At 43.2% G+C, this 13,220-nt stretch overlaps 1 protein-coding gene across 9 annotated transcripts in view; it reads right to left on the bottom strand.

Annotated features, from left to right (window-relative positions):
- Window positions 1–13,220, bottom strand: part of HYDIN (HYDIN axonemal central pair apparatus protein) — a 443,907-nt gene that overhangs the window by 20,358 nt on the left and 410,329 nt on the right. For 8 of the 9 annotated variants that reach the window (XM_049863606.1, XM_049863605.1, XM_049863611.1 and 5 more), the window contains 6 exons: window positions 9,659–9,806; window positions 9,009–9,216; window positions 7,895–8,116; window positions 7,146–7,315; window positions 4,956–5,154; window positions 1,679–1,837 (listed from right to left, as the gene is read on the bottom strand). In XM_049863606.1, the coding sequence (XP_049719563.1) occupies window positions 1,679–1,837; window positions 4,956–5,154; window positions 7,146–7,315; window positions 7,895–8,116; window positions 9,009–9,216; window positions 9,659–9,806 (1,106 nt within the window). Of the gene's footprint in view, window positions 1–1,678; window positions 1,838–4,955; window positions 5,155–7,145; window positions 7,316–7,894; window positions 8,117–9,008; window positions 9,217–9,658; window positions 9,807–13,220 lie in introns of those variants that run through there. The other variant, XM_049863614.1, reaches the window with a different exon arrangement.

Here is a 13,220-nt window from a genome sequence, read left to right as displayed (position 1 = left end):
GAAAGTGGCAGCAGGGAGTGAGATAATGGGCTGAGAAGCTGAAATAGGAAAGTGGTCTTAGAGATTTCTCCAGCATAACGATGTTGGAGCTGCCCTCGAGGTGATGGTGCCAGGACAGGCCATTTGGCAACTTTAATATGATCACCTAAAGAGGCAGCACTGGTAAGGCCAATCTGTTAGGAGCCCTGGACCACTGGAGCCAAGGACTTTTATTTGAATTAATGAGGAAAAGGAAGTGACAAGTTTACTCTCCTTCCCTGAACAGCCAAGTAGGCAACATGGGCCCTTGAGTTTCTGGCTTTGGCTGGACTTTCAAAGGCAATTCTTCTGTATCCTGAAATCCCCGGATGGTCCACAGTGCTCCTGCCATACTGAACCACATCGAGTTTTCCAACAGCACTGGACCCTTTGGAGCCTACACACCTTTGCCTGGCAGGAATGCCCTTCCACAACCTGCCTGCCGGGGAGACCCCTCTTTATCCTGTAAAACGCGGTACAGGCCTCTCTCTACTGTGAGGCCTTCCATGGCCCCTTGAGCCCTCCTCCCAGATCCACACCTGTTTCATCCCTCCTCTGAGTAGTCCTGCTCCCAATCCACACTCAGACTATGCATTTTCATGCTGTCCTGGGATTGCTTATGTGTCTGTAACTCCAAAAGACTGTGAACTCCACCAGGCCAATCTCTACATCATATTCACATTAATATTTCCAGCATCTAGCACATATTTATTGAATAAATGCAAGAGCGAAATGAATGAAGGAATGGATACAGCCTCTCTGCCTTGGAATGAAACACATCCAGTGTACTGTCAAAGGGCCACCTAGATACTGATGATTGTAAGATGGGCAGCAGGTTGTTAGGACTGCAGTGTCTCTATCCGGGGAACTCGAGGAGGTGGACAAGGATGATTCTCTCACTGCTGGTGGGAGTGTAAAGTGGGACAACCTTTCAGGGGCAGACTGGCAATGTGCATTGAAAACATAGTCTTCATTTGACCCGACAAGCCCACTTCTAGGAATGTGTCTTGAGCAGAGTCATGGATACACACAAAGGTTCAGATACATGGATATTACAATGCTGTTTTAACATGAAAAAATTAAAAAGATGTGAAATGGCCACAAATAGAAAATTGGTCCATCTCCATAATGGAACTGTAAATGAACATATGACATTTAATGACATGGAGAATGTTAATGAAATATTGCTAGATTGCAAAAGCAGTTTTCAAAAACAATACAGACATCATAATTTTGCTTTTGTAAAAAAAATGCACAGGATAAATACCGGTAAAATAGGCCCAGAATGTTACAGTGGTTATTCTGGGTTTGAGATTAAGGGCAAATTTTACTTTTATCTTTATGGTTTTCTCTATTTTTCAAATTTTCTACAATGAGGATATATCGTCAGTGAAATCCCATCTTGTCCAGTTCTCTTTCTGCTTCCTTTTGTTGCATTTTAGAAGTATATGATCTTTCCAAGCCTCAGTTTCCTTGTATGTAAAATGAGAATAATGAAAGCACTAACCCGACACAGCTTTGTGAAGATTAACAGAGACAGCTCATGGAAAGCTCTTAGAATGGTCTGGCACACTGTAGATGCACCACGAGTTTGAGCAGCTAACCCCGCATCCTTATCACTGGGAAGCACAAAGAGGCCACTGGGAGCCCAACCACTGACCTTGGGTTCCTGGAGTTCTGGAATTGAGAACAGGACTGACTGGTTAAATGTAAGCTGGGTGAGACTGTTGTTCATGATGGAAACTGTCTTTTTCACAACCTGTCCTGGCAGAACAGCTCCTAATTTCACAATCCTATTTGCTGGATCTAGGACTAATATCTGTGGGGCAAGAAAAAGAGCAGGAAAGGATTAGTTAGTTCATGAGAAAAATAAATATTATGCTGTGTCTATCCTGGTGAGACAAGGGTGGTTCCTCCTCTTTTGGTGTCTGCCTTTTTCATTGTAGAGTAGATTCTGAATCATGGCCACCCTGTGTGTATCAGAGTAGAACTGTGTTCCATAAGGTTTACAAAGGCAGGTTTTTCAGAAGTAGCTTGTCAGGCCTGTTTGTCTTTTTCATTTTGCATGTGCATTTCTGTGTGTAAAATGTCGTCTAGACAACTCATCACACACAATTAAATAATTACAACTGGGTTAAGAGAGATGACGGAAAAGCCCAGGGTATTTTCAGAGCACATTACAGAGGACTGAAGACTTGGGAGTCAGGGGAGGCCTCCCTGAGGAAGCCGTGCTTACACTGATTGCCAAGGGGAGGGTTGGATCTAGTTAGTTTAAGGGTCAGGGTGGCCATGTGGTTGGGGAGTACTCTAGAGAGGGCAACAGCCTGTGGCAAGGCCCTGAGTTGGAGGAAATGGACCAGTCAAGGCCTGTGGCGGGAGAATATGAGTTTGGAGAGGAGCGAGGTGGCCAGTTGCAAAAGGTCTTGTAGGCCATTCGGGGTGGGAGGGTTGGGCGTTGTTCTGGGAGAAATGGGAAGCCAGTGAAGCCTGAGTGATCCAATCAAATGTGTATTTTGATGATGAATCCATGAAACATTTCATAACATGGAGGAATCTGGAAGGCATTATGCTGAGTGAAATTAGTCAGTTGCAAAAGAACAAATTTTGTATGAGACCACTATTATAAGAACTCAAGAAACAGTTTGAACAGAGAAAGAAATATTCTTTGATGGTTACAAGAGTGGGGAGGGAGGGAGGGAGAGAGATATTCACTAATTAGATAGTAGACAAGAACTATTTTAGGTCAAGGGAAAGACAACATACAACACAGGAACGGTCAGCACAACTGGACTAAACCAAAAGCAAAGAAGTTTCCTGAATAAACTGAATGCTTCGAAGGCCAGTGTAGTAGGGGCAAGGGTTTGGGGACCATGGTTTCAGGGGACATCTAGGTCAAATGACATAACAAAATCTATTAAGAAAACATTCTGCATCCCACTTTGGAGAGTGGCGTCTGGGGTCTTGAACACTAGCAAGTGGCCATCTGAGATGCATCAATTGGTCTCCACTCCCCTGGAGCAAAGGAGAATGAAGAACACCAAAGACACAAGGTAATTATGAGCCCAAGAGACAGAAAGGGCCACATAAACCTGACTACCTCAGCCTGAGACCAGAAGAACTAGATGGTGCCTGGCTACAACCGATGACTGCCCTGACAGGGAACACAACAGAGAACCCCTGATGGAGCAGGAGAGCAGTGGGATACAGACCTCAAATTCTCATAAAAAGACCAGACTTAATAGTCTGACTGAGACTGGAAGGACCCTGGAGGTCATGGTGTCCAGACGTTCTGTTAGCCCAAGACAGGAACCATTCCCAAAGCCAACTCTTCAGACAGGGATTGAACTGAACTATAGGATAGGAAATGATACTGGTGAGGTGTGAGCTTCCTGGCTCAAGTAGACATATGAGACTATGTGGGCAGCTCCTGTCTGGAAGAGAGATGAGAAGGCAGAGGGGAGCAGAAGCTGGCTGAATGGACACGGAAATAGATGCTGGAGAGAAGGAGTGTGCTGTCTCGTCAGGGGGAGAGTGACTAGGAGGTGTATATAAATTTTTGTATGAGAGACTGACTTGGTTTGTCAACTTGCACTTAAAGCACAATAAAAATTTTTAAAAGAGTAAAAAAAAAGATAACAATAATAAACCCATTACCTGTGAGCTTAACTTTAGCATAAATGATGTATGTTATGAAACATAACTCTATTTTCAAAAAAAAATGTGTATTTTGTGGGAGTGCTCTGGTTTGCTCCTCTGTGGAGAATGGACAGGAAGAGGACATGAGAGAAAGTCATGAGCTGATGACAGTGATTTGGACTGGAATGGTGGCAGTAGAAGTGGAGAGAACTAGATACACCTCAAGTCCTTACTATCTAAGGCACTGATCTAAATGTTGGCCCAGATCAGACCAAGGTCAAGGCGCACTTTGCCCTCAGGGTGACACTGGCCCACAATGAAAGCTTCCCACAGGTCACTAAACTGTACCCCTCCCTTCCAGCTATCTTTAAATCTAGCCTACATGTTTCCATTTGCTCTAAAAAAACCAACAGCTTCTCCCCCACCAGCCTGTGAGCTGGTGAACACATATTTAAGTCACCACCGGATCTCCCAAAGAACCCAACACTCAATGAAAGCTGAATGAACAAATGAATGAACAAATGCTATCAGGAAAGATCCTTTCTCTGGCTTGGGTCCAGACACCCCTGTGCTCTACCATCTCCAGAGTTGCTCCTGTGGCTTGTGAAAAGGCTCCCAGGAATACCCTTTTCCCATTTTCTCTTGGTTGATGAAATGTCCCATTTATTCCTGAGCATCTTGGAAGGTTTTCGGATCTTCCAAAACCCCCCATTAAAATGCAAATACTCCCACCAGATGTGACACCTTGAGCATGTACCAGACTCTGGGAAGAAAGGGATTAGTAGCAGGATGTCCCACTTCCTCTCTTCCAGGTGCTCCTGGATAGAAGGAATGACCTTAATCAGATATAATCCCGGCATTTGTTGCTGGCTGGAGAAAGTTATTCAAAAGAGTATAAAGAAAAGATATTCTTTAACTGAAACATATATCTCTGCATACGTTACTCAAAATAAAATGTGTTCTAACGCGGGAGTAAAGGATGTTCTTGGGATGCTACATTTGATAGCCTTTGACTCCTCCAAGAAAAGAATATTTCTCCAGTGCCTGTGATTACCTGGTGAAGTCTGCCATTGGATAAGGTCTCTGATTCACCTGAGTTTGATTTGATATCTTGCCCTTTGTGTTATTACAGATACCACCTCAGTGGGACTGGTTGGCCTCTAATAGACCTGCCTGGGAGTAAATGTGCAGAGGGGAGAAGTGTGCCTGGGCTCAGGTGGGCAAGGATGGCTGGAAAGGCAGGAAGGATGGTACCAAGCCTGAGGACTCCACTCCCAACACCCCACCCAACTGCCCCTTACCTTCATTTCAGTGCCTTTCCCTTTAATTTCAATGATCTGTTGCGAAAGCCCATTTATTTCAAAGGGGATGAGTTCTCGATAACTGATACTTTCTCGAGGATAGAAGGTGATTGGAATCATCAGTGTCTTCCCTGGCTTTATCACATCAACTCGGAAGTTCACCTCGAGGTAGGTGGTGTTAGTGTACAAACAATCTATGCTGGAGAAAATCAAGAGGAAGAAGTATGAGCTCTGAGCAGGCTGATCCTGAAGGACCTGATTTCTTCCCCTTGCCTTTCTGCCAGGACTGGGCACTGGTGGACGTGCTGCCCAGTTTGCTGGAGTCCTAGGATTTAAGAGCTGGAAGGGACCTCAGAAATGATCCACCCTCTCCTTGCCACTGTCAAATGATCCCAAATTACACCCTGAGATCCTGGCCGACCAAGTCTCAAACTCAAATCTCATGATCCTTTGCCCTGTGCTCCTTTCACTCCACTGATCCTCTCTTTCTGGATAATGCAGCTCGTGGGTTTGTACCCTCTCATAAGAAGGAAATGCTTCCAGAAGTAATCAGGCAGCAAAGCATGGTGGAGAGGAGTGTGTGTTCTGGAGTCGGGCAGGAGTCTGATCCAGGCTCTACCACTAACTAGCTATGTGACTCTGGACAAATTACTCAGCCTCTGTTTCCTCATCTGTAAAATGGAGGTGGTGGTAGCTACCTCCCAGGGTTGTTGTGAGGATTACATTAGATACAGTGACTACCTTATGAATAGCAGCGGAACAGTGACTAAAAAAAAAAAAAAAAGCAGTCAGTAAATAGGGCACAGAAGAAACACTCCATAATGGTGAACTATTATTATTATGATTACTAGTTACTCAACTAGAAGGGATCTTGAAAGACCATGTCCATCCCACTCCACCTGTGGGTAGAAAGGCACATAGACCTCTCCGTTACAACCTCTCTTTATCTGCCGTATAAAACCCAACCCAACCCAACCCATTGCTGTCGAGTCAACTCAGACTCGTAGTGACCTTATAGGACAGAGAACTGCGCCAGGGGGTTTCTAAGGAGCAGGTGGTGGAGTTGAACTGCCAACCTTTTGGTTAGTAGCCTAGCTCTTAACCACTGTGCTACCAGGACTCCTGTCTTCCTTATAAGTATTTAGAGAAGGAGTCTAGCTAGATCAATTAATAGAAGTCAGTGCTTTAAACAAAGTAAGACTTAGATTAAATTAAATCATACAAGAGTGTAGGTAGATAAGATTTTTAATCAGTATTTAAAAACTACCTGATATTTTTGTAGCAATTTAATATTCAGAATAATGGTAATACTGACAACAATAGCTGTTAACAACAATGAAAATTTCCTATGTCCCAGGTACTGTTTTAAGTACTCTCTCTAGATGAACGAATTTAACCCTCATAATAGTCTTGTACAGGAGGTACTATTATTAGCTCCCATATCAGACAAGGTGGCAGAGGCATGGGAAGTTTAAAAATTTTTCCCAAGATTACATAGCTAGGGAAGAGCCTGGATTTGAACCTAGAGCTGTGCTATCCAGGAGACATATATATATTTAAATTGAAATTAATTAGAATAAAAAACTTGGTTCTTCAGTTGCATTAGCCACATTTAAAGTACTCCACAACCACATGTAGCTACAGACTACCATATTGGATGGTGCGGGTGTAGAACATTTCCATCACAGCATAAAGTTCTACTGCATGGTACTAATCTAAAGGGCTTTGAGTGAACACAGGTCTCTGGGCCAGTCCTTAGAGATTCTGTTTCATTAGGTCTGGAATAGGGCCTAGAGCCTGGACTAAAACATTCCACACAGGGGTAGTGCAGAGAGGTTGGGTTTGAATGAGAAGGCTTGGGCTCAGTACAGATCTGCCATTTACTGCGAGGTCACTGGTCTGAGAAGTTTAGTTTTTTACTCTCTGGACCTCAGTTTCCACATAGGGAAAGCAAATGGGAGCCATCGAACCTCTCGTCAGGTCATTCGGCATTGCCCTACCCACTTTAAGAAAAGGATTTTTAGCAGAGTAGCTCAAGGCATTCCAAGTATTAGTGGTGGGAAAAGGGGGCCTAAGATTCATGCCCACCTCTTTCCTACAATTTTCCTTTTTCTGCCTTGGCAGGACTTCACCTGTATGGAGCCACCAGGAGCTGTAGGATCATCTGGAGGCTCTGTGAAGCCTACTTACCTCATGGACGTTTCTTCCTTGTTGGTGACAGCCAGGGTTTGTTTGTAGGGCGGCATTCCTGCTTGGTAAATGAAGCAGGTCCCAAAGTTGTAGCTGGTAAAGGAGAAATGAACGGCTGGGCTCACAGAGCAGCCTGTGATGCTGCATGTAAATGTTGGGCCGTGGCTGATCTGTGGGGAGGGACAGTGTCATTATGGCAAGTGGGAGGTAAGTGCACTAAGTACTTGGGCGAATGAGGGACGCAGTAGGGTGCTTTAAAAAATATGAGTCTCAGGGCTCCATCCTCAGAGAATCTGAGAGTAGGTCAAAGTATTGTTTAAGAAAGCAAGGTGGGTTACTCTGCAGTCAGACCCTTCCTTGGCTCTGGCTTCCCTCTAGCAGCACTGATTCAACTTGAAGGCTGAGGATTGAGGCAGACACTGCTAGTTATGACCCAATACCCACTCCCCATGGGTTCCTTACTAACAGTACTCTGATGGCTGCCAATATGCCTAGGTGAAAAGACTTGATTTTCCATCCTCACTGCAGCTAGAGGTGGCCATGGGACATGGTTCTGGCCAGGTATTCACCAGGTACCTCAACCATGCATGAGAACTTTGCACTAGAGATAGTGGGACAGTCTCCAATATGACCATCTGCCAGGAACTTCTGGCTGAGCACAAAAGACGGGGAGCATGCAGGAGAATTAACCTCTCAAGACAGGATGCTCTATGTGCTTTCAGTGTTTGAACAATGTTAAATGGTCTCACCTTGATTCTGAGTTCCAGGCCCTTCAAGACACACTTCTTAAATGACTGGAAAGACAGGGTGGCATGTACACTCTGCCCCACATCCACAGTGCCATCGACAGGAGAGAATTCCAAGTACTGCAGCAGGGCTTTGGAACCAGATAGCTCTGCCTGGAAGCTGAAGTTGAATTTTCCAGTGTTGATAAAGCTGAGTTCACACTGGACACATTCATTTAATTCCACCTGAGAGACAGAGAACAGAGTATTATGTTGAGCGACTGCAAACAATGGTTCCATTCTCTGTGATCAGGCTATGTAACATGTTATGGATTAAATTGTGTCCCCTCTCCCCCTCAAAGTTTTGTTGAAATCCTAACCCCTGTACCAATGAATGTTACCCTGTTTGGAACAGAAGTTTTCTTTTGTATGTTAATTAGGTCATACCAGAGTAGGATGGGTCCTAAACCTAATCACTTCTAAGTGATGTCTTCTAAAAAGAGCAGACTAGACACAGAGACACACACACAGGGGAAAGATAGATGCCATGTGAGGACCTGTCTACAAACAAAGGAACATTAAGGATTGTCAGCAAACACCAGAAACTAAGAGAGATACTCACAGGAAGACTCAATATGGGTGAGACCCTGGTTTGAGAAAATAAATCTATGTTCTTTAAAGTTACCCACTCTTGGTATTTTTTGTTATGGCAGCAGTAGGTCACCAAGACATAATATATCAGGGAAAAATATATTTTGGGAAATAAGGATCTCAGGGGATATCAAGAGTTGAGCATCATTAGCTTAATGCAATTAGATATTCCAGCAAGAGTGATTAAGTATTGAGGGACCCTCATATTTCAAAAGTAACATGATAGTTTCATTCTTAGAACTCTCTTGGTTGTCAGACATCCTTTTCATATGTTTAATGTAAGCATTCATCTCTCCACACCCTGAAAAATAAAATAAAAAATCCTTCTCATCATAACCATACACAATCTGGACGGAGTTGCTCCTGACATGTTCCTGTTCTAGTCTCCTTGGCATTTGAAACAGAAAGCTCCATTAATATTCACTCATACCACCTTCCCTAGCCAGCATAGAAATTGAGAGACAGTGAGGCTCTTTTACACCCTTACCTCATAAAAGTTGATGATGTTGGTCTGGTTGGGGGTCAAGAGAGTGACTGAGCCAGTCCTGTCCTTGCACTTGATCTCCACATTCATAGTGTAGCCCTCAGCCTTGACATTTAAAGTGAGAGGATGGGCTTTCCTTTTCACATTGCAGATCAAATTAAAGTTCACATCTCCTTCATGCTTAGGTGTGAAGAAAATATCAATAGGCAACCTGGTTGAGGAATACAACCAGGTTAGCTTACTGGGCCAAATTGCTAAAACCTGCTAAAATATATGGGTCCAATGGGTTAGCAGATACACTCTGAGGAAAGGCACTATAGCCCCAAATTATGATGAGTGTTTGATTTACCAGACAAGGTGAGACATTGCTCAGTGGATTCACAAACACAGTAGATGGCAAAGAAAAGAAAACAAACACAAGAGAAAATATGACAAACGGGATTAGAATTCTCAATGCTACACAATTCATCAGGAAAATAAGCAATAGGGAATAAGTAGGACAGAGATGGGAATTGTTAATACCTAAACTTTAGAGTTAGAAGAGACTTTAGAAATGGGGGACTCTAAGAGAAATTAATTCTCCTGGCTGGCAGGCCTGGGACTCTTGCCATTATGGGAAAGAACAGTACTGGGGATTTCCTCTTTCTTTTTACCTGGATAGTGGTGGGACCCAGCCTTCCATGGGGGATACGGTCAGGCTATTGCTGAAGCCTTCGGAATACCGAGAGTTGTCCTGGAAAGCAAAACTGAATCCCTCCTCCTCCTTGTTGATGATCTGCACAGTTTCCCTGGCTTCTCTACCTGTGGAGGAAAACAAAGGGCCCTCAGTGGAGTCCTCTTGCCTGTTCTCTGAAGTTTCTCAGGAGATACTGCTCCCGTGGGCAAGAGGAAGCCGCGCTAGAAGAGATTCCCTGACTTCTTTTCTCTCTTCTTCCAAACTTCTCAGACTTTGATGGCCTCTCTTCCTCCCTATGCTCTACAAGTGACATTTCCCCAACCCCCTCCCTGGGAAGACTCCAGACCTTCCTTCTAGAACTTTACTTCATCAGTTGCCTGCTCCTGCTGGGTAGCTCCTCAGTCCTGTCACAGTTCTCCTCTATTCTGATGAAACCATGTTGTCTCCTTGCTTCTTCAGAACCAGGAATTGTAAAGGCTTCCTGCTTTTGTTAATGATGGGGGTCTTTGCCTTCCCTCCTTAATTCTTCTCACATTTCTGTAAATCATCCCAGCATCGAACTCTTTTTGAGTTAGGCCTTGGGTATACTGCAAGTTACTGCCAGAGCACTAACTAACACGTCTCCCCCGACTATTTTGCTTTTTTTCACTTTCCTTGGCTATTGCAGAGCATTTATTTTCCCACATAAACTTTAGAATCATTTTAGCAACTTCCCCACAAAATTCTGTTGGGAATTATGGCTGCCAGATTTAGAAAATAAATATTTTTAGTATATCTCAAATTTCACATCGTATATACTTATTTGTTGTTTATATGAAATTTAAATTTAATTGTCTTGCATTTCATTTGGTAACTCTAGTTGGGATTCTAGTTGGAACTTGACTAAATTTACATTTAATTTTGGGAGAACTGACAAATGTTCAGATCTTATTTGGGGCATTTTAACAAGATTTTATAGTTTTCTTCATTATCAGTACTAGCATTGACTCCCTTTTATGGTGTTTGCAAGGGAGGGCTAAGAGGAACCAATATCATCTACTATCAAGACTTCAACTATCATTCCTATGCAAATATCATTTATATGGATGTGACACAGAGAGAACTCTTCTCTATGCAGAATCCTGTTTTTGATAAGCCACTTTGGGTAGAGGGTGTAAGACCCCTAAGGGGTCCCGATGGCTAGATGCTTGATTGCTTTCTAAGCAAGGTGAGCTGGGTTAACTGCTGGGTTTTGTTTTACTTAGAGATGTATGCAAACTAAGGGCCAATACTAAATTGCTGGGGACAATAAAAGATATTGGACAGTTGGCATGGAGTGAAGGGTAGGGAATAAACGAGGGATAAGGTGACTTCCCACCTAGGAAAAAGAGTCTAGTATTAAAATGTCTTACTATGCAGTGTACAATATAAAAACTTTTCCTTGTCTCTCCACAAAATCTTTAGCACAATATTTTTTTTATTGCCAATGCATTATGGAATTGGTTCTGTTCTGTGGTTATGCTAAAGGATTCTGACCCAACTCAAGTTTGGTACAGGATGAGAGTCAAGGCTACTCATGGAGGTCCGCCAAATCTGGAAATAATCTTTCTGCTTATCTATATATCTATTTATCACCTTTTGATCTTCCTTTCCAACTGCCTATTTAACTCCTCCACTTTGATGTTCTACCATCAACACAACAGTCTCATACCAAATCCTCCATCTTTCTTTCTGGACTAGTGACTATTTACATTAATGGTACCAGTTTTCCTGATGGATCTCCAAATCTCAGAGCCAATTTTCAGCCCCCCCCGCCCCTTCTTTGGCTGTATATTCATTTTGCCAAGTTCTGTACATTTCACCTCCAAAATACTTCCTGAATCAGTCTCTTCCTTGACATCCTCAGTATCTCCCTCCTACTTCAGGCCCTCAGGGCTCCCCTCCCAGAATGCTCTAATGCCCTCTAATTGGCCTCTCATTTAGGGCTTACCCCCACCTGCTTTTCCTCTCCTATGTTTATCGACAGGCTGGTAGGAGTAATACACTTCACTACCCCCTTACAGTTAGGTGGGGCCACGGGATTGTTCTGGCCAATGGATACATGTCTCTTCCAGGCCAAAGCATGTAATTGCTGGTGTGAGACCCTTCAGCAACTCTTCCTCTGCTGTGGTGACCGAGGAGGCCACATGTTATAGATGGTATAGCCACAAGTTGGTGGAGCTCCCCTCAGCCTGAGGCTCCCAGTGACTATACCTTAATGCAGTGAGAGAAAAACTCTTGTTGTGTTAGGTTTTGGGATTTCAGAGAGTTTAGCTTATTGATTAATAAACTATGGGAGACCCGATGTATTACAAATCTAATTCAACCCATTAAGCTTCCTAAAACAATACCGATCAGATCTCTTCTCAGTTCAGAATCCTTCAGTGGCTCCCTATTGCCTACTGAAGCACAAGGCTTTTCATGAACTAGACCTATCCACCTTTCCAGCCTACATGCATCCTATGTCATCTCAAACTGTTTGCACTTCCTGGACTATGCCTTGTCGAGTTCTACCTCCTTCCTTTGATGATGCTGCACACAGTGCCTGGAGCACTGCTGGGGGCACTGTTTCCTACCCAACAGCCATTCCCACCTCAATTTCCTAATAATTGTACCCTGATTTGTTCAGGAAGATGGGAGAAAAAAACTTTTGTCATTTCTCTCCTTTCTGCCTTAAATGTGGTTCAGATGTCTAGTGCCTTCACAGCCATCTTGTGACCATGCAGTGACATATAAGAGTGAAAGGCCAAGAGGGTTAGAGATGCTGTCCCTAACACCACTGAGCTGTTGAATTAAGGCCGGTAATTGCCTTTCTCCAGGTTTCTTGTTTGTGATAAACAAACAAACAAACAAACAAACAAAAACTCCTATTTAAGTACTCTCAGTAGGTTTTTTTGTTACTTATAGCAAAATACATTCTTATCTGACATAAACACCCCTCACCTCTATTTATTGAAATCCTATCTTTCAAGGCCCATCTCAAACTCCACCTTTTCTATTAAATCATCCCTGGTTTCCCGCAAACTGGACATGATCTTTTTTTTTCTTTGAGCCTTTACAGCCCTGTGTACGCTGTGCTTCTCTTTCTCTCTCTTGTTTTTCAGTCTTACTTATAACTGTCAACATTCCATCCCCACCCACTACACTGTAATCTCCTAATAGCAGGGACTCTATCTTAGTCTCTGCTGTACCTCCAAGGGTACCTGTAGAATCAACTCTCACTGTTTCACAAACAGAACTCATTCCAAAAACTGAATTGAATACCTACTATGGATACTTTCAAACCCTGCTGTTGGGAATATGAACTGCTATTAATTTTAAGGGAAAGTAATCTGGTAATATCTATTAAAATGACAAATACACAGATCTTTTGCCCCAGAAATCCCACCTTTGGAAATCTCACCTATTGATAACAAAAAACCCAGTGCCATCGAACACGTATTGATAGAAGACACATATACAAGGATGTTTATTGTAGCATTATTTGTGTGGCAAAAAAATTCGCAACAACCTTTATGCTC

Source organism: Elephas maximus, chromosome 21 (assembly GCF_024166365.1).
Source record: "Elephas maximus indicus isolate mEleMax1 chromosome 21, mEleMax1 primary haplotype, whole genome shotgun sequence".
Taxonomy (NCBI): domain Eukaryota; kingdom Metazoa; phylum Chordata; class Mammalia; order Proboscidea; family Elephantidae; genus Elephas; species Elephas maximus.
This window is presented reverse-complemented; position numbering and strand designations above follow the sequence as displayed.